The 21,697-nt window shown below is 39.7% G+C and overlaps 1 protein-coding gene across 1 annotated transcript; it reads left to right on the top strand.

The window, feature by feature from the left end:
• The first annotated feature begins 3,795 nt into the window (after positions 1-3,795).
• On the top strand, positions 3,796-4,110 carry LOC114053145 (small cysteine and glycine repeat-containing protein 7-like). The gene has a single exon (XM_027876045.1). It carries the CDS (start codon positions 3,796-3,798, stop codon positions 4,108-4,110), a length of 315 nt encoding a protein of 104 aa, XP_027731846.1.
• The last annotated feature ends 17,587 nt before the right edge of the window (positions 4,111-21,697 follow it).

Here is a 21,697-nt window from a genome sequence, read left to right as displayed (position 1 = left end):
TATATAAAACTTTAGCCATGAAGTCATAACTAAGCACTCAGTACAGTGCCTGGTACACAGTACCATATTAAATTTCATGTTATTTGATTCAGGTTGTAATCCTAGTCAAAGAGGATACTATACATGGCATAGTAGATAGAGAGCTGGCCTCAAAGCCAAGACCTGGGTTCAAGTCTCACCTCTGACCCATATTGGCTGCATAACCCTGAGTAAGCCCCTTAACTTCTCAGTGCTCTAAGTCTATAAGTAACAGAAAAGGTACTAATATTGTGTTAGTTCAGAGAGTTTCCTCTCCTTTTCCTATGCCAATGAAATCACAGGCACGGTCTCTATCTTTTTCATTCTAATTTATTGATATATCTTTTTGAATCGAAATAGAAGGAAAAAATGTTACCTTGATACGTGTAAATGAGCTCAATATATATATTCCATGGTAAAAGAAGGGTCGTTGGAAGAGGAGGTTGTGATATTTGAGATCTATTTTTGACATTAAATCAGCATTTTGAAAACCAAAGTATCTTTGGAACTGAATAAGTGTGTTCTCAGGGACAGAAGTTGTATGTCTACAAACCTTTTGGAAATACATTTTCAAGCAATTAGAAGGCTAAAAAATGGAAGTACCCTTGAATCATAGGAAAAGTTGCTGTTAGCTTATAACAGAAAGAAGTTAAATGTCTATTGTGATTTTACTGAATCAAACTACTAGAAATCAGATCACAGAATCACAAAAATCTCTGTTAGAAGGGACCTCCAAGGTCATCTAACCATACCAGAACACAAATTCCTTTCCTAGCACCCTTTTTAAATCATCTAACCCCTACTGGAAGAACTAGAGTGATGGGAAATCCACTATCTTCCAAGGCAGTGCACTCCCTTTTTGGATAGCTCTAATTCGTTAGGAAGATTTTTCCTCATTAAACCAAGCTGAGAACTGCCTTTCTGCATCTTTTGCCCAATACATCTAGTTCTGCCTTTTAGAACCAAGCAGAACAAGTCTGATCCATCTTCCAATATTGTTGTCTTTTGAATACTTGAAGACAGTTACAGTGGTCCCTTTAAGTCTTCTCCCCCTCACAAACATGTCCAGTTCTTTTAGCCAGTCCTTGTATGGTATGCTCATGACTGCCTTTCAGAACAATAAGAGTAGAATATGCTTAGACCCTTCCATTGATGACGGGTTGGAGTCATCTCAAACATGGTAGGTGGTCAATAAGTATTTGCTGAATTGTGTGTGCCATAAAACACACAAATATCTACATTGCTACATATTAAGATGCAGAAACTGATCAAGTATAATATAACCAAGTATATTTTGCAGAAACGTAACTAGTAATTCTAACACCTTGGGAAAATTTGGTTGCATGAAAGGTGAGGAGAGACAGCCAAGATATGACCACACCTATTCATGATTGAGGTAAAGGAAAGACAAAGAAAATAAGTGCTGAGGAGTCAGAGAGTGAGTGGTCAGGGTGTTTCAAGGGAATAGAGAGTGAGGTGGAGAGAACTGTGAGCCAAGTGCTAAACTTACTAAGGAGGAGGAGTGGTTGCAGAGAGATGGAAGAAGAAGGAGGAGCTAAAAGTAGCAATGAGGAGCAAGATGTATGTGAACTTCTCCAAGGTCTTAGGTTGTCAGGGGTCATGAGTGAAGAAGCAAACAGCTTGGGAGGGGGGAACCAAAAGCTGTATTGTCTTAAGGAAAAAAACCATGTTTTCAGTAAGACTCAAAAATTGTAAGGAATGTGAGAAAAATTTATCTAGGATGAAAAAGAGTTATTAACAATAGAGGAAGGAACCAAAGGGTATAATTAAAAAAAAAAAAAAACAGGCAAGAGAATGATGGAGGGACTGAAAGATCTAGGACTGAATTTACTATGGGGGTGGGGACGATGGCCAGCACATGCAAATTTACCCTCAGCACCCCTACTGATCCAACAATGATTTCATGTTTCCTGTAAACAGTATATTCTTGGACTCTAATTTTTAATAAATTCTATTGTTCTTTTTCTCTTTTTTTGATCACTTAATCCATTTACATTTAATGCTTCAAATACAAAATTTTTCTTCATTTATATTATTAATTATTAAATTATTTTAAAATTTAAGTTACTGTTAAATTTAATGGAAGAAAACAATAAACTCTCAAACTTTTTTGTTATTATTTTTAAGCCAAATTTAACAAAAGCCCTCTAAACCAAATTCCTTTGTTCAATAAACAATAGACTATGTGGCTTTCTGGGACTTTGAACTTCCCTTTTATCAAAGAATAAGAGCTTCAGTTGGGATTACCTTTCCCCACCCACTTCCACCCTCATTATATTTCCCTTTTTATTTATTTACGTGAAATGTCCCTTTAACCCATACAACAATCTGAAGGAAGTTAGCGACTTATTTTTTTTTTCATTTGAGAAATGCAAATTGTTTTAAGGGATTATCTTTTTTGATTAAAGTTATTGTTCAAAATCGTATTTGAAAGGCTTGTAACTGTCTGCAAACTAGTCAAGGTCTAGATGCTTCACAAATAAATACATTTTTTGCTTTCAAATGGCATACAAAGTTTGAATAGAGAGATAATTCTGGGTTCATGGTCTATGCTTCTAAGTTTTGTTTATACCACATTTCAATTTTTCCACTCATTCTTTGTCTTCTTTGAGACGACCACAGTGGTCTGGATTTCTAACCATTGTTATGTCATATTCATATTTCTTTTTGGAGTTTTAATGAATTTTTTCCTTGTTGTGATGCTAAATCTTGTATGACGTATGTCTAAGAGAGAGAATTCATGAAGTTCATCTTCATTGAGTCCTGTTTCTTCTGTTTGTATCATGTGGCTTTTATTTGTTAATTCTGAAAAGATTTCTTATGTTATGTCCCATAATATAGTGCTCAGATTTTTTCCTTTTTCATAATTTTTTAGAAAACCATTAATCCTGAGATTGTTGCCTTTGATCTGTCCTTCATTTCTATTCTATTTTTACTCAGATCTGCATTTTTTCAAATTTTGTCAACTATCAAACTATTTTAACTATATTGTCTGAAATTCTATTTTCTGCTTTGCCAAGTTTTATTGGTTCTTTGGTAGCTTCGTTTTTAAGGTTTCTATTTTTTTTCTTTTTTTCATTATTTCCCATATCTTCATTATACTTTTAGTTCTGTGACTTTCAAAGTTTTTGTTCAAACTGTTTTAACTACTCTTGTGGTTTTCTTATCTGTGCTAATTCTTGTTTAGATCTGGACATGTGTTACTCACCTACTGAACAAGATCTCCTAGGATATCTTGCCTTCTTTTTTTCAGGTATGTTGCTTCTGAGGCTTTAGCTGTTTGGGTTGTGCCACAGTATTTTTTAGGTATCAGAGCTCTTTTTAGCTTGGCTTATTTTCTATTTTGGTAGTTATTTAGTATCTTGTGTGTTTGTTTTGACTATTTTTTGTTCTCCGTGGTGTCTCTATTGTTTTTAAGAGGTATATGTTGAGCTTGGTTCCCTTGAAAACTCCTACTGCCCCGTCTTGAATGACTAACCCTCCAAAAACTTCCTGGAATGTGACTTTGAAATAGAAGAAAAATTTAAACAGTCTAAAATAAGCAATTTAATGAGGTTAAAGATGTCAATGAAGAAGTAAACAAGAAAGTGCTTGTCCAGTGGAGACTAGGAAAACAAAAACAAGGTCTTGTGTCTTCAGACAAATCCTCCCAGGAGGGTATATAAGGGCTGCCCTGCAAAAGGAGAGCATCAAATTTCACTCACCTCTCCTGACTCCTGTCTCCTCACCTTACCTGAAACTCTCTGCACTGATACCATGGGTTGCTGTGGTTGTGGAGGAAGTTGTGGCGGCTGTGGTGGCTGCGGTGGTGGCTGTGGTGGCTGCGGTGGCGGCTGTGGTGGCAGCTGTGGTGGCTGCGGTGGCTGTGGCAGCTGTACCACTTGCACTTGCCGCCGTGTAGGCTGCTGTTCTGCCTGCTGTCCCTGCTGCTGTGGCTGCTGTGGGGGCTGCTGTAGTCCCACAGTCATCTGCTGCCGCCGCACTTGCTGCCGTGGCTCCTGTGGCTCCTGTGGCTGTGGCAAGGGCTGCTGCCAACAGAAATGCTGCTGCAAGAAGCAATGCTGCTGTTAGAAGGGAGTGATCAGGGCCAAATGTCACAAAGGACCTGTGGGGGCACATGCCCCATATGAAGGTAAGACTTTCTTCTGTCTCAACTTGTCTACTTCTCTCTGATTGCTAAATGCAAAAAAAAAAAAAAAATCTGTTCTTTAAGCTGTGCATCCCCTTGTTTAAGGTTGTGGATAGCAAGAACCTACCTTTCTAAGAGACCCTGACATCTGTAAAAACCAAGGTAAACTCCCCAAAGTAATGAGAAATGGACATAGACCAAACACTAGAAAATAATTCATAGAACCAGCAAAAATAGGATCATGGTTCCTTAATTTTTATATTCCCGTATATTACATTTTTATTCTCTTTTCTGTCACTGTTTCTGTCATTTCAACATATACAGTACATTATTGTTGCTTTCTGCTTTCTTCTGTCTTCCTACTGATTCTTTTTTTATTCTCAGTAAAGATGTACCAAATAACCATAAATCCAGCCTCCTTTTCCTTATTTCTGTGTGTCTGCTCTTTTTTATGCCTCATAATATCAACCAAATAAACTAACAAATCACTGTTAGTTTGTAGTGTTTTTTTTCTAATGCCAGACTCATCTTTTCCAGCTGACCTTTTTCTAGATATGATAACTCTGTTAAAAACCCAAGAGCAAGCAGCTCAGTCCTTTCCCTCCCTGCACTGTAGTACTTTCCACTGAAGTCTGGTTTATACCAGTTTATTCTCTCACTTATTATTTTTATGCCACTAAAGTGATTATTTCATTACCCAAACTGAACACTGCCAAACTGTCAAATCCACTTATGTCCCAAGAGCTTGGATTTACGGAGCTGGGATTCTTATTTCCTTCCCTGTCGCCATCAGCAACATTAGGGTGAGTCTCCTAGCAAGAAGATTTCTGTCTAAAACTGAAAATTACACATACAAAATAGGGGAAAAAAAAGAGGAAAAAAAAAAGATGCAATCTTGCTCCCTGGAGATACATTTTTCTGGTTCTCTTCTGACCCCACTTGGAATAATGTAACCTTTTTGACTGAATCACAAAGTCCTAATTCTGAGTAGGACCTTCTGCCTTCTTGACCTTTGGCAAGCATAAGTAGATCCATTTATCAGTGAAAAATCTAAAGGTTCAATCAGCTCTTTATTCAAGCATCCCTCACTGCTTAGAAAATGATGAATGAACTGGTGCTGGACCACCTCAAAGTGGCAGTTAGAATTGCTCTGTCATCCCCGATAGGATCCAGTTTTTTAAGAAAGGGGAGAAAAAGACAAGGATGGTGTACACAGTCATAGCCAAGGTAATTCCATGTTGTCCACTGATTTAAAAGAAAGAGGGGAAAAAAACAGCTCCTATCCTTAAGGAGCTGATGCTCCAATGAGAGAGACTTGTCAAAACTTATGTAATAGAGATTCCATATGAAGTAGACGTAAGGTCACTTTGGAGAGGAAGGCATTAGTAGCTGTGGGAACCATGAAAGGACTCCCATAGAAGGTGAAACATCAGCTGAACCATGAAGGAATCCAGAGAAACTAAGAGGCATGAGGGCAGAGAATTACAGTCAGGATGGATAAGCAGTGCAAAGGCAGGGAGCTGGGATAAGAAATTTTATATTCAAGGAATTGCAGGAGTGGCTAGGTGGTGCAGTGGAGAGAACACTGGCCCTTGAGTCAGGAGGAACTGAGTTCAACTCTGATCTCAGATACTTACTAGCTGTGTGACCCTGGACAAGTCATTTAACCCCAATTACCTCAACAAAAACAGCAACAAAACAAATTGGAAATAGGTGATAGAGGTAGATTATAGATTGTGTGGAGGAGAGAAAAGTATAAGAAGACTGGAAAGATAGAAAGAGGTCAGATTATAAAGAACTTTAAAGGCCAAACAAAGGAGTTGATATTTTATCCTGGAAGAATGTGGAACCACTGGAGATTAATGAGCAAGGATGCATGACATGTTCACACTCATGGTACTCACTCATGGTTCACACTCGTGGCACAATGACTTGGAATCAAGGAGAACTGAGTTCAAATACTGCCTCAGAGACATTTATTAGCTATGTGACTCTGGAAAAGTCCTTTAACCTCTCTTGGTCTCAGTTGCCTCATCTGTAAAATGGGAACAACAATGGTACCTACCTCACAGGACCATTGTAAGAATCAAATGAGGTAATAGACACTGCTTTGCATACCTCAAAGCACTGTATTAATGTTAGTTGTCATTATTTTATGCTTTAGAAAAGTCACCTGGGCAACTGAGAGAAGAGAGGAGAATCAGAAATGGGAGAAATTTTAGTCACAAGGACAGTTATTTAGTAGGCTATCATGATAGTTCATGTAAGAGGGGATGAGGGGCTGTGGTAGATTTGGGGCTGTATAAGTTGAGACAGGAAGCTGTATATAAGTGATATTGTACTGGTAGAAACAACAAGATTTAGCAACAGATTGGAAATGTGGGCTGAGAGAGGGGACCTGTGCATGGAGGAGGTTATGAACCTAGATCTTTCCATTGCCCTTTGGAGGACAAGAAAAATGGAAAGGAAATGTTTATCCTTTGGAAGATGACGTGCATTTAGAACCATGAAGTTGCTTACAATGTTCTGAATCCAGAACTTTTTAGGTGGAAGAGGATGGGCCAATTCACATTTGGAAATTTATGCAGCCCATAGGACACAAAGCAAATGACAAGAACCAATAATCAGGCTTAGTAGGGAGCATGCTAGATTTAGAATCTGAAAGACTGGGCTTGGTTCTGGAATCTGCCCTTTGCCACCCATGTGACATCAGACAAGTTATTTAACCTCTCTGATCTGCAGTTTTCTTATCTAGAAAGTGAAGGGATAAGACTAAATGATCTATAAAGTCCCTTCTGATTATAAAATTCACAATTTTAACCTTTATTCACATGAAAAAAAAGGTTCTGATAAAAGTTGAAAAAAAAAATGTTAACCACCAGAAGACATTGCTAACCATTTACCTGATACTTAGTCATGAAAATATTTATTCTGGTAGTTATATACTACATCCTTCGCTGACATGGTGGATAGAGCACCAGACCTGAAGTCAGGAAGACATGAGCTCAAATACAGCCTCAGATACTTACTAGCTATGTGACCCTGGGCAAATCATTTCACCCTGTTTGCCTCAGTTTCTTCATTTGTAAAATGAACTGGAGAAGGAAATGGTAAACCTCTCCATTATCTTTGCCAAGAAAAACCTCACACAACATCATGAAGCATTAGAAATGACTGAACACCCGCTAAGCTCTCTATTACTCTCAAAGATTGGAGCACTTCTTATCCTCCATTTCTGCTTATCTCTGGGTAGCCATATTTCCTCTTATCAGTCTATCTCAAAACACAGCATTTCCAAGAAGCTGATACCTGCTCTAACCATAGTGAACAAACACATTCTCCCACAATATTCGACCAAGAATGCAACAGTACTCCAGGATCTGCGTATATACAACCATTGCCATAGTAAGAAGCATAGGAGGAAAGGTGGAACTATCCAATCAATAGCCTTAAGGATGGAGCCAACCACTACCAGGGCAGAAACACTTGAGAGATCTTCCATTGAAGTTCTGTGGAGAGAGATTGGAAGATGACATCAACCTCTAGATGATCTATATAATAGAAAACTTGGATGCCATTTGGCCTGATTAAAGGCCACAAGAAATAAATGCATGGAAAGGAATGGAGGAAAAAGGCATATCATAAATTCTAGATTCCCTTCATCAGCAATGGAAACTAAAAAGTTAAGGTGATTTGAGGAGTCAATCTGTACAAAGGGAAAAAAAAACTCAACACTCATTAAAAAGTTGACTGTAGAGGACAGAAAAGTAAAGAATTCAGTCACTAGTGGAAACTCCCAAAGGAGGATGCAGAAAATTTGTAGCTGTCTATATATAGATATAGGGCATCTAGGTGGTGCTATGGTGCATAGAGACTGGTGTCAGAAAGACTCATTTTCCTGAGTTCAAATCCAGCCTCAGACACTTACTAGCTGTGTGACCCTGGGCAAGTCATTTCACCCTGTTTGCCTCAGTTTCCTCATCTGTAAAATGAAGTGGAGAAGAAAATGGCAAACCACTCCAGTATCTCTGCCAAGAAAACCCCAAATGGGGTAATGGAGAGTTGGATACAACTGAAAAATAACCTAACAACAACACACGTGTAGTCACAAGAAGTCCAACACAATGCAAAGAAATGCAAGGTGGATCAAATGAGAAAGAGAACACTTGCTCATCATTGATAATAATGAACAACAGAATCAGTACATAATAATGAGAGCTAGCATTTATTTCATAATGCTTCAAGGTGTACAAAGCACTTTATATGTTTTATCTTATTTGATCCTCACAACAACCCTCTGAGTCAGGTACTATTTTTAATCTCCATTTTACAGATGAAGAAACTGAGATGAGAAAAGAATAAGTGACCTGCCCAGCTTTCACACAGCTAATAAGTAACTGGGGCAGGATTTAAGTCCAAGTCATCCTGACTCCCAAGTCCAGTCCACTGTGCCATACAGCTGCCTACGTGATTTAAATTCTAGCTTCTCTGTAAAACTGAAAAGTGGCGGTCTGCTCTCCTCTTATTAAATTCTAAGTTCAGATCCCTCTGCATCTGCTGTAGCTTTTAAAGATAGCTATACCACTGGACTAACTCAGCAAGTTCTCTGGTCAATTCTAGATCATAATTCAGGCAATAGTTTGTTGTTGTTTTTTTCATTCCCTTGAATTCACTTGTGTGGATTAAGTGTTTGTGAATTTCATTGATAAGGTAATTAATATTCTGGAGGCTGATCACTCAGCACTCTCCCACAAACTGTAGGATCTGGAGAACCTCAGATAAGGTCATCTTCCATGACAGTTAAAGACAACTTTTTAATCCCTTTACTCAATGGTCAGAGATGTGTTGAACAAAGTTATCTCTGTGGTTGCATCTATGGAGGAATCTTCTATGATCTTAATATTTGTTTGGATACCATGCTGGAGAATGACCCTATAGGTTGCATTTTGTACTAATCAAAGCTAGAATTTTTTTAAAGGACAGGAAAAAAATAGTATAATGGAAAGCTGCTTCCCCAATTTTCTGCCTCCCTCCTTCCAAAAAAGCATGATGGAGTCTTTAAACCATAATCCGGTGATCTTGACTTCAATTCCTAGCAAAATTCTAGACCATATTATTAAAGGGGATAATTTGTGAGCATTTAGAAAATAAAATGATCCCTAAGAGCCAGCAGAGCTTTGTCACGGCAGACCATGGCAGACTAATCTCATTTCCCTTCTTAATCTGTTTATCAGGGGAACACCATTGACATAATATATCTGGACTTCATCAAAGCATTTGACAGTTTCTCTGAATGCCTCATGCTTATGAGCCATGTAATCCTGGACAAGTCCCTTAACCTCTGCCTGCCTCAGTTTCCTCATCTATAAATTAGAGGTAATGGCACCTGCCTCTCAGGGTTGTTGTTTTTTTTATTTTTAACAATTTTTTAACATTTGTTTTTAAAACTTTGGGTTTCAAATTTTCTCCCTTCCTCCTTCTCCACCCACCCTCATTGAGAAGGCAAGCAACTCGATACAGGTTATACTTGTATAGTCATGCAAGACACTTCCATAGTAGTCATGCTGTGGAAAACTAACTATATTTTCCTTCATCCTATCCCACCCCCCATTTATTCTATTCTCTCTTTTGACCCTGTCCCTCCTCAGAAGTGTTTGCTTCTGATTACCCCCTCCTCCAATCTGCCTTTCCCTCTATCCTCCTGCTCTCTTGTCCCCTTCCCCCCATTTTCCTGTAGGGTAGGATAGCTTTCCATACCTAATTGAGTGTGTATGTTATTCCCTCCTTAAGCCAAATCCGATGAGAATAAGATTCACTTATTCCCTCTCACCTTCCCCTCCACTGTAAAATCCTTTTCTTGGCTGTTTTATGTGAGATAATTTACCCCATTCTACCTCTTCCTTTCTCCTTCTCCCAGTATAATCCTCTCTCACCCCTTAATTTTATTCTCCAGATATCACCCCTTCATCTTCAACTCACCCTGTGCCCTCTATCTATACATATAATTTTTTTCCCTCCAACTACTCAGGGTTGTTTTGAGGATAAAATGTGATATTTCTTAAATACTCCTAAAAACATTACAGCACTATATAAATGCAAGCTATTAGAAAGGATCCATAAGCTTCACCAGACTACCAAAGAGCCCCATGATGCAAAAATATTCAGAACCCCTGAACTAGATGACCTCGATGACTAGATGACCTTCTCATTCTAATTTCTGCGTCTTATGATCTTCCCATCCTGATTCATGTCTGTCAGGCATAGGAGTGGCCTTGTACAAAGTCAAATTTGTTATCTTTTCTGAGACCTTGAAACATTTCTCACCAAAAACAAACAAACAAACAACAACAAAGAAAAAACCTTCAAAATTGTCTCCCTCCCCTCCCTCATTCCTGAAGCTGCAATCATGTATCTCCATTTCATCACTGGTTTGTTGGCCTGTGGGTGTATAATTGCCCCCTGGAAGAATGTTATTTGGCACTATTAACAGATAATAATATCTATATGAGAATGAGTATTGGGTCACTCACTTCCTAGCACTAGTTTTGATATGGGAAAGGAAGAGAAAACATTAAAGGATTTGGGTACCCAAGGGAGGGACACACTAGGAATTGGGGGGAAAGGAAGGGGAGGGCACACAAAAGGGAAGCAAAGACCAACCTTCTTTATCTTACATCTTGTCTGAGGAAAGCCTGGACCCATTTTTCTCTCTGACTCTGACCCTGCCTAGACTATGCTTCCAGTAAGCTATTCTTTAACAAAAGGGCTGATCAGCAGGAGGAGCTTAAGACATACAAATGTGTGTGAAATGACTGGTTTGGGAATTGGGCTTAATATCATTAGGCAGCTAGGTGGCAGAGTGGATAGAACCCTGGACTTAGAGTCATGATGAACTGAGTTCAAATATGACCTCGGACACTGTGTGGCCCTGGGCAAGATCCTTAATTTCTATCTGCCTCAGTTCCCTCATCTGTAAAATGGGGATGATAAGAGCACCTCCCTCCCAGGATGGTCCCAAGGATCAAATGAGACAATGATTGTAAAGCACTTATCACAGGGCCTGGCATAGGATAGTATATAAATGTGAGTTGATATTGTTACCGTCTTGCAGACAATGGTGTCAGGCAGTTTCTAAGTGCATCAGCCACCATCTTCTTATCTTTATCTCCACTTCTAATTTAATGTTGATTTTAACCTTTGCTCTAGTGTTTCAATAGCTTGATTGTGCACAGAGGACTGATTCAGAGGCTTATCCACAAACCAGGGTATCCACAATATGACGAATTATTCTGCCACAGAAACTGTTAAATATCATTTATGAAATTATGGCTTATAATCTGTGGGAGTAGGGGTGGTACCCACTGGGATAACATCACATGTCCTTAAAATACTGAAGTCAAGATCCCTGGATGCATTGGGAGACCTCAGGGTCAAGGACTGCCTGAACCCAGCTCTGTAGCAATACAAGTAAAGTCCTCTGGACCCAGTCACTGGGAATCTATACCATAGACTAGTCCTTAAGTTAAAGAGAGAAGCTTACTGGCAGTTGAGTTGAGAGGGCCATAGTAAAAGGAAACAATGGGGGCAATCATTTGACCACATCAGCTTCACACAGAATTGCGAGATAATAATAATAGTTGCTAGGATTTATAAAATCCTTTAAGGTTTGCAAAGCACTTTACAAATAATAAACCTTCCCAATCCTGTGAAGGAGGTGCTATTATTATCCCCATATTCCAGATGAGTAAACTGAGACTGAGAGAGATTAAGTAACTTGCCTAGAATCACACAACTAGTAAGTGTCTGACGGGGGATATGAATTCAGGTCTTCCTGAATCTAGGTCCAGTGTTCTATCTACTGAGCCACCTGCCTGCCACAGTATGCCTCATCTCCACTTCCAGACATGCCCCTCTCTCAGTAATCCTGTAATCCCCAATGGTCTCTCTTCCCTCTCTATAACAAAACTGGCTCTAGAAAAGCCTCTAAAATCTATCCCCTTTCAGCGACACACAAAGGCATTTATACATCATCCAGGCCAACAAACAGCAATGGACTGAACCGTGATGCTTCAGGCTTTAAGAAACAGATGGAGAGAACTGAGGGATTTTTCCTAAGGGATTTTCCATGTTCTTACAGTTACTTGGCTATCGCCAAGTGGATCTGGGGTCAGACTCTTGGGAAGGGGGTCTAGGAGGAGGGTGGTGGGGAAGCTTTTTCCAGAAGGTAAGAACTTTCCCCCTCTCAGCTGTCAATATCTCTGATTTGCTATCTTAATGTCCTATAATGTGGGCACGTGGCCTGTAGATACCCCACACCATATTCCCTTTTTTCAAGATTACCATATCTTGATTCTGCCCCAAGACGCTCTGACATCAATATAAACCAAAGCAAACTCCCCTGTACAATGAGAATCAGGCACATAGAAACCACTAGAAAGCAATGCACAAACTTGGGGGAGGGAAGAAAGACCATAATTCCTTTATCTTTTTATTCCCTGAAGTCTTTATCATCTTACCTCCTCTATGACTATTTCTGTTCTTTCAGTGTGCACAGTACATTACCATTTTTGCCTATTATCTCCTTCCTAGTCCTTCATTCGTTATTATCAATAAAATACAACGAATAATCGTTAAAAAGTCTCCCTTTCCTTATTCAGTGTGTCTGCTCCCTCAGATAAAGGAATGTTTTATGTTCCATAATATCAACCAAGTAAACTTAAGAATCCTTGTTTGTTAGAGCATGTCTTCTAATGCCAGACATTTTTTCTCCAGCTGATTTTTATCTGGGTGTATTATCACTGCTATAACCGGAGAAAATAGCTCATGCTTTGCCCATCTTAATTCTTCAAGCAGCATGGCTTATACTGCTCTATTCTCTCACTATTTCCATACAGCCACAATGAGTTTTTCATTACCCAGTCAACAATGCCAAGATATCAACTCCACTTAGGGCCAAACAAACTGGATTTATGGAATTAGTGCTCTTAATTCCTTCCCTTGACACTTCAACTAATATCCAGTGAAATCACACAGCACGGTAATAGCTACCCAAACCCAAAAACTAAACTTTTAAAAAAAATACAGTTCTCTCTAGAGATGCATGTTTCTGCTGTTCTTCTGACCCTATTTGGAATAATGTAGCCTTCTTTATTAAATCACAAGGTCCTAAGCCTGAATAGGGCCTTCCATCTTCTGGTCTTTTGGCAGGGACATATAGAACCATTTGTCAATGAAAAATCCAAGGACTCCGCCAGCTCCTTATTCAGGCATCTCTCACTGCGGTTTGAAAAGGGAGTGATGGATAGGATGGTTTTGGACCACCTTAAAGCAGCAGTGATGATTGTTCTGGAGTCCTCTGAGATAACCCAGTTTGTTGAGAGGAAAGACCAAGGCAAGTTGCTATACACATTTAGTGTTAACTGTGTTGGTTCTGCTTATGACTGATTAATCCATTTGGTTAGAGCCCTTTACCCCTGAGGCCCTAGTCATGAATGTGGTGCCTACGTGACTTTTGCCCCATTCTATCACCACAAACCAATGTCCTAATGGGAAGCATTTGTATGGAAAAAAATTTGTAAGGTTTTATGGTGTAGCAGATGTATCAAACATGCCTGCAATAGCCCTGAGTGCTGTCCAAATCAGATTAAAATGTAATTGGGAAACATTTAATAAAATAAACAAAAATTCAATAAAATAGAGATAACATTACATTTTAAAACTAAGTCAATATACCACCCACAGGGCTTTTTGTGCACAGATTCATTTTCTATTTGAGTTTGACACTACTGGTATAGAGGAGACCCTCATCCAAATGCCGGTTCTGGCACTTATAAGCTGAATGACAATGAGCAAAATACTTGATTAATTGATCGATGAATCAGGATTTATTAATGACTTACAATATGGAATGGTCACTGAGCTAAAAGTTGGAATCTGAGGAGGGGCAGGTAAAAGAAAATGTGGGATTTCTTTAGTACATGAAGAATGATGATGATGATGGTGGTGATGATGATGATGATGATGATGATGAATCAGCAGGAGGAGGAAGAGCTGTGTCAACAAGAAGTCAAAAGCAGAAGAAAAACAATAGCCTTGTGGTGAGACCGAGGAGGAAGAGATGCAGGAATTTGCTGCAAATATTTTGAAGCTGAATGTAAGCTCCTTGAGGGCAAGAATTATTACAGTGGTTGTGTCTTTTTTATTCACATAGCACTCGATAAATGCTTTTAAATTGAAAGGAAAATGCCTTCAGTTTTTGACAAAGGGTTGAAGGGCAGAATAATTTTTAATGTAAGTGTGACTTGCCAATACAACCTGTCCTATTTTTAATTAACATCAAGTGCCAGGTATAAGCTATGTGCAAGGAATAAGAAGACAAAAACAACTCCAATTCTGAAGAGGCTTACGTTCTTCAGACATGGGAATACCAAACAAAACATATGTCAGAGAAAGGCTAGACAACACATTTAGTGACCTAGGACAGAGGAACAGAAAGGTTACCACATATTTCTTTGGCATACAAATCTATGAATTCAGTGCTCAATAACATATTTACATAAAAATATCACACGGGTCAGTGAGTTGCAAAATGTTTTCCCAGAGCATCAGTCAGTCAATCAACCTGCATTTATTAAATGCCTATTACGTGCCAAGCTCTGCACTAGCCACTGGGGATATCAAGGATGAGACAGTCCCCACTCTCAGAAAGCTTACTTTCTAACAGTGAACATAAGTTCATTATAAGTACATGTGGAGTAACACAAATACAAGCAGTCCAATTCCAGGTAGAGAGGAAGAGTACTAAGAGCTGGGGGAATTGGGAGAGTCTTCGGGTAGAAGGTGGTGTTTGAGCTGTGTCTTGAAGAAAAAGAGGGATCCTATGATGAGGGAGTACATTCCAGATCACAGAGTTCAGGAGCGGGGAGGTAACAGATAAAAAGTCAGAAAGATAGGGTGAGTCGAGGCTGTGAATTATGGCAAGAGCTTACACAGAAGATTTGGTCCCCTTGAAGATAGTATAGTTAAGGGAAACGTGGCCGATCTATAGGTACCCCATCCTCCCCAGGCCCTGTAGGAACATAAAGATAAATGCAGAGGTGTCACCTGTGAGGAACAGTAAGTAAGGCAGAATGGTTGGCTCATAGAGTATGTTGAGGGAAGTAATGCAAAGGAAGACTGGAAAGGAGACAAGTTGTGATGAATAAATGCCAGAGACATTTATTTTTGATACTACTACTACTACTAATAATAATAATATTGGCAATAATAAGCATTTATATAGTCCTTTAAGATTTGCAAAGGGCTTTGAATATGTTAACTCATTTAATAAATAATATATAGTGAGTCAGTGGTGTTTACTGAGTAGGTGCAAATAAGTACTCATGATCAGACTTACACTTTCAGAAAAAAAAAAACTGTCAGTTGTGTAGAAGATGGATCAGAATGGGAAGACACTTGAGTTAGGGAGGCAAAATAGGAGACAATTGCATCCATCCATGTGAGAGGTGATAAGGGCCTGCACTAGGCATTCTTATAAAGCATGGTTTCTAGTCCTTTCAAAATTCTGATCCTTCTCCCTCCTCCTCCCCCAACTCTAACTTAATTGTTTTTCATCTGTACTAGGGATTTACTGTAGGCAATTTCCAATGTGGAAACATCATCCATCAATGCAAATCACCCATCTGTCTGTAATCTATAGTCTCACGTGTTGCCTAGGGTACTGAGAACCTAAGTGACTTGTCTGTGGTCACCCAACTAGTATGGAGCTGGTGAAGGACTTGATCTCTATCTGTTACATCAAGCTGCTTTTCCAGTTTGGCAGCATCCTTCCTAACATATGGCACTCAGAACCAAACAACCCAGAGATTTGTTCTAAACCAGGAAGAATGTTATCAACTTCTGAATTCTAACAACCATACTTGTTGGGCTTGTCAGCCCAAGATGGTGCTAATGTTTTTGGCCGCCATCTCACTCTGTTGATCGATATTGTGTTTGCACCCTGCTATAGCTCTTGCATCCTTTACACATGAGCTGCTATCTAGCAAATCCTTGCCAACCTATTGACATGTGTTTTTGAGCTTTTGACCTCACTGAATTTTATATTTTATACCTCTATTAAATTTCAACTAATTAGAGTTGGCACATCAGGCTAACCTTTCAAAGTCTGTCCTTTTGGCTGGAGATAGAAGATAAAAAAAGAAGCAACATTGATTAAATGTAAGGGAGACCAATATAAATCGTACTGTTAGAATATAAATTAGGGACCCTGGTGATATTTATGATCAATTGGACAAGCTAATTAATATTTTGAAAACTGATAATATTTTCATGGTTGAGGATCTTATTCTAAAAGATGAAAACTCCTCTTCTTAAAACTTCCTAGGATGGTTTTCAGAATATTTCAGATGGGGGAAGGGTGTCAGGCTAGAGCAGGGAGATGACAGTCTATTGTCAGAATCCAGTGACCTGCAATAGGAATCCCAAGGACATTAGAGGTCACAGAGTCTCAGAGTAGGAAGAAATATCCATTGCATCCTTAGCAATTAGCCATCCAGCCTACACTTGAAGACATTTAATGAAGGCCCAGAGTAACCCATTTTACTTTTGGATGCCTCTAATTTAAGTTTGTCTTTATGCAAAGCTAAAACCTGCCTTTCTACAACTTCTACTCATTGATTCCAATTCTGCCTGCTAGGGTCAAGGAAATCTACAAATACTTGAAGAGATCAGCCATATCCCCAAGTAAGTCTTTGCTCCAAGCTAATCAGCTCCATTTCCTTTCACCAGTACTGATTTGGCACAATATTCCTTTACAATCCTGTTTTCTCACCTCTTGATAGAATTTGATTCGTCAATGTCTTTCCTAAAATATGGAATCCAGCAATGAACACAAAACTCAAGATAATTACCTCCCTTATTCTCAATGCTATGCCTCTCTTAATTCTATTTGGGTCATGTTGGGTTTTTTGGCCACCATGTTATACTGCTGATCCATACTGAGCTTATGATCTACTCAAACCCTACTCTGAGATTCTATGACCTCTAATGTCTTTGTGATTCCTATTGTAGGTGTATGGCCCCTCCACCACAACACTTCTATTGGGAGTGTTTGCTATCTCCCATCTCCCCACCTATTTGAGTAAAAGGATCATCAGTCACTGAGGTCTTTCCCCACACCAGTTCCTATCCCTGGAACCAACACTCACGTGGAAATTTTAAAAACACTTCCTCAGCACTTGTATACCACATGTTCATGTTGATTAGGCAATTCAATGAGTCACTAAACACTAAATAAATATTGTGTAAGACAATCTGTCATCTGACCACTAACATGGTATTTCCATCACTAGGGCCACCTTGATCCATATCCAATGAGTTGGAACTCAAGCTAATCCAAAACATCTGCTTTATTTGCACTTTTGGTAATTCTAATGGAATCCTCAATAAGTGAAATGGGTACAAAGACTATACTTCCTTCTCATATATTGGCCAATACAATCTAAAATCACAGTTGAGACATAAAGATCCCCTGGCAAAAACTGAAGCCATCCTGGGCTTCGCTGAGTTTCAAAAGAAATTTCTTATTTTCAGATATATCAATATGATGAAATATGACACAAATATGAGCAGGAATGACATTCTTGGCATGCACTGGGCCAAATTTGAGGCCTAATTTTTCCAGTAGAATTCATTAGGAAGCACTGATATAATATCATCCAGAATTTTAATTACCTCCTAACCTAAAGAAGTAATCATTTACAGGCTCTGTGTCATGCTTATGGGTGCGGATAATTCAAGAGTCTTAATAATGAGGAGTAGCTTTCAGGAGAGAATATTGTAACTGATTTTTGAAGATAATATCATAGAATTTGTACACCAAAGAAAGGTTGATTTTCAGTTTTCAGATTAAAAAAATTAGGCAAGGTCAGACTGAAACAGGCTCATGATTTACTCATGTCTGAAACCTGAGGTAATATGGCACTCGCAAAGTCTGGAGGACACCTTCTTCACTAGGGGCTTTCCACATACACTTTTTTCTGACTCAAGGAGAATTTGTCTCCTTCGAAGTATGTGTTTTGGAGACCGACTGAGGGAAAATCATTATCATTCTAGGAAGATATGGAAAAGGAGATGGGAAAATGTGCATACTTCTACCTACTCACAACAAGATGGGTCAAAAGCACCATTATGGAAAAAAATGTGTTTGTCATGTGATATTTTACTCATTTCTAGTTCTCCTGAATAGAGGTTTTAAATAGAAGAAAACTTAACAAAACCTACAATGAGCAATTTAATTAGACTGAAGACGTCAAGTGAGGAAGTCACTAAGAAAATTGGGGGTCTTTCATGAGACTCCAATAAACAACAACAAGGAAGTAGCCTGTAGCGTGGGCCAAGTGTCCCCGGGAGGGTATATAAAGGCTACCCTGGAGAACAAGATCATCACCTTTCATTGACCTCTCCTGAGTCCTCCCTCTTCACCTCATCTGAACTCTCTGTACTGACACTATGGGTTGCTGTGGCTGTGGCGGCTGTGGCGGCTGCGGTGGCTGTGGCGGCTGCGGTGGCTGTGGTGGTGGCTGTGGTGGCTGTGGCGGCTGCGGCGGCTGCGGTGGCTGCGGCGGCTGTACCACCTGTACCTGCTACCGGGGGGGCTGCTGTTCCTGTCCCTGCTGCAGTGGCTGCTGTGGCTGTTGTTGCAGCCCCACCATTGTCTGCTGTCGTCGCACCTGCTGCTCTGGCTCCTGTCGTTCCTGTGGCTGTGGCTCTTGTGGCTGTGGCTGTGGCAAGGACTGCTGCCAGCAGAAGTGCGGCTGCCAGCAGAAATGCTGCTGTAAGAAGCAATGCTGTTGCTAGGAGGGCTGGGTCTCCAGGAAGGACCTGTTGGGGCTGTGTTGTTCAGGAAGGTAAGACTTTCCTTCATCTCAGACTTTTTTTCTCTCTGAATTTTCATCTGAGTCTCATCATGTGAGCATGTGGTCTGTGGGTACCTCAAGCCATGTGCCCTTCTGGTGGGCACTATCATGTCATCATTCTGCCCCACATAAGGAACCCCAACAAACCAAGGCAAACTCTCTAAAACAATTGGAGGTGGACACAGTCCAACTGCCATAAAAACAGTTCACAAGATCAACAGGGGGGAAAATAATCATGATTCTTTAATCTTTATATTCCTTTGATATCTTTATCTTCTTAAACATCTTACATGCCTGTTTCTGTCCTTTCAATGTGTACAGTACATCACTGTTCCCTTCTGCTACCTTCTGTATTCTAACTCAATCTTTTCTTATTATCAATAAAATGGCACCAAATAACCATAAAAGATAGTCTCCTTTTCATTATTTCAGTGTGCTGGCTCTCTCAACTAAAGGAGTGTTTTATGCTCCATAATATATGCCAAGAAAACTTAAGAATCTCTGGTTGTTAAAGTGTTTCTTCTAATGCCAGACTCCTCTTTTCCAGTTGATTTTATCTAGATGTTTCTTCTCTATGAAATGCAGGAGAAATAAATAACTCCATCCCTAGTTAGATTATTCCCTCACTTCTTGATTCTCTACAGCCACAGTGAGTTTTTCATTTCCCAGTCTGAACAATGCTAAGACATCTCCTCTGCTTAAGTCCAAGCAGCCTGCATGTATGAGAACAGTGATCATCATGCCTTCCTTTAGTTAGCTCTTCAACCAACCATAGGCAGAGTCTAAAAAGCAGTCTAAAAACAATACTTTTATAAAGAGAAGTTCTTTCTGAGTCAAGGTTTTTGTTTGTGTTTTTGTTTTGTTTTCCTTCTCTTCTGACTCCATTTGAAAAATGTGACCTTGAATAATGTCGTGGAATCTTAGGCCTGAGTAGGACCTTCTGCCCTCTTGACTTTTGGCAAAGACATTTAGAACCAACTGTCAGAAAAAAAAAATTCCAGGGCTCAACCAGCTTTTTATTTAGGCATCCCTCACTGGGCATGTGGGATTGGGCAGCTAAGTGGCACAATGGATAGAGTGCTGGGTCTGGAGTCAGGAAGACTCATCTTCCTGAGTTCAAACCACCTCCTTTATTCTTAATACTATGCCTTTTTTAATTCTGTTGGGGTCATGTCAGGTTTTTTGCAGAAGGTGGGATTCTAGCTGAGTCTTGAAGGAAGTCAGGAGGTTGAGATGAAAAGGGAGAGCAAGGCAAACTGATCATCCACAGCTGCCCCACAGCAATGTTCCCTCGCCATAGTAATTTGATCTGTCTCACTGGTTAGCTCAGTTGGTTGTAACCCTTTGTTACAACCAACTGAGCTAACCAGGAGTTCCAGGTCATAAATCTAGTGGCCACATTTTCTTCATTCTGTTCCCTAACCAGAAATTGCACCCTTGGCCCAAATGACCTATCTAACAAACCAGTCAGTGAAAAGGAGTGGAAAGAGAGCTGCCCTGAGTCAGGAAATCTGATTTCAAGTTTGGCTCTGCCATTTACTAGCTGTGTAACCATGAGTAAATCACAGGCTCTCTGTGCCTCAGTTTCCTCACTTTGAAAATGGGCATGAGCATACTTCCACAATGGGTTTCTTCACAGGGTTGTGAAGAAATTCTTTGTAAATCTGAGCTGCTTATTTTTTCCAAAGATCTCAGGACAAGTGATTATATAGCTCTGGGCAAATTTCATCATTTATTAGAAATGCACCTCAGAGTTCATGTGCTGTTGAAATCTAGTCACAGGAGTTAGAGATGAAAAGACCTTAAAAATCTTCAATTCAAGCCTTCTCAGTTTACACAGAAGAAGAAACTGAGGTCCATTTTTGTATTCTCCCATTTTGCTTCAACCTTTTATTGTTGTGACCAAGGAGAGGAAAGGTAACCCTAGAACCTTCTCTTCTTCAGGTTCAACCACCATGATCCACTTACCTTCTGCCAGGTTAGGGAACAGAGCATTTATTAAGCACCTACTACATGCCAAAGGAAAAGTGAGGCCTGTTAAAGACCTTAGCTTAAAAAGGCCACTGCATCCAGGGCCAACTCCAATCCTCCTGATCTATATCTGGCCACTGGACCCAGATGGCTCCAGAGGAGAGACTGAGGCTGGTGATCTTGCACAGCCCTCCCTCACTTAAATCCAATTCACTTGCACATCATGGCATCACCTCTTTGATGTCATGGTCCTCTTCAAGAACAAAGGACAAAGAACAACAACATGCCAGGCACTGTGCTAAATGCTTGATATCATCTTATTTCATCTTCATAACAATCCTCTAACGTAAGCCTTGTAATGAGTAGAAAGAACGGCAGACCCAGGGTCATACAGCTACTAAGAGTTTAAGGTCAGATTTGATCTCAGTTCTTCCTGACTGGACTTGAGTTTGAATCTTAACTCTTACAATTTATGTGACCTTTGACAAATCATGTAGCTGGCCTGCTCCTAAGTTTTCTCATCGATAAAATTACACTAGGTAACCTCTGACGTCCCTTCCAGCTATGGCTCTATGTCTTCCTAAGTCAAGAACAGTTTCTCATAAATCAACACAAATTGGGGTTGATTGGGGTGATTACAAAA

Source organism: Vombatus ursinus, unplaced genomic scaffold, assembly GCF_900497805.2.
Source record: "Vombatus ursinus unplaced genomic scaffold, bare-nosed wombat genome assembly UNPS02014810.1, whole genome shotgun sequence".
NCBI classification, from domain to species: domain Eukaryota; kingdom Metazoa; phylum Chordata; class Mammalia; order Diprotodontia; family Vombatidae; genus Vombatus; species Vombatus ursinus.
Note: the sequence above shows the minus strand (reverse complement) of the source record. Positions and strands in the feature narration are given on the sequence as shown.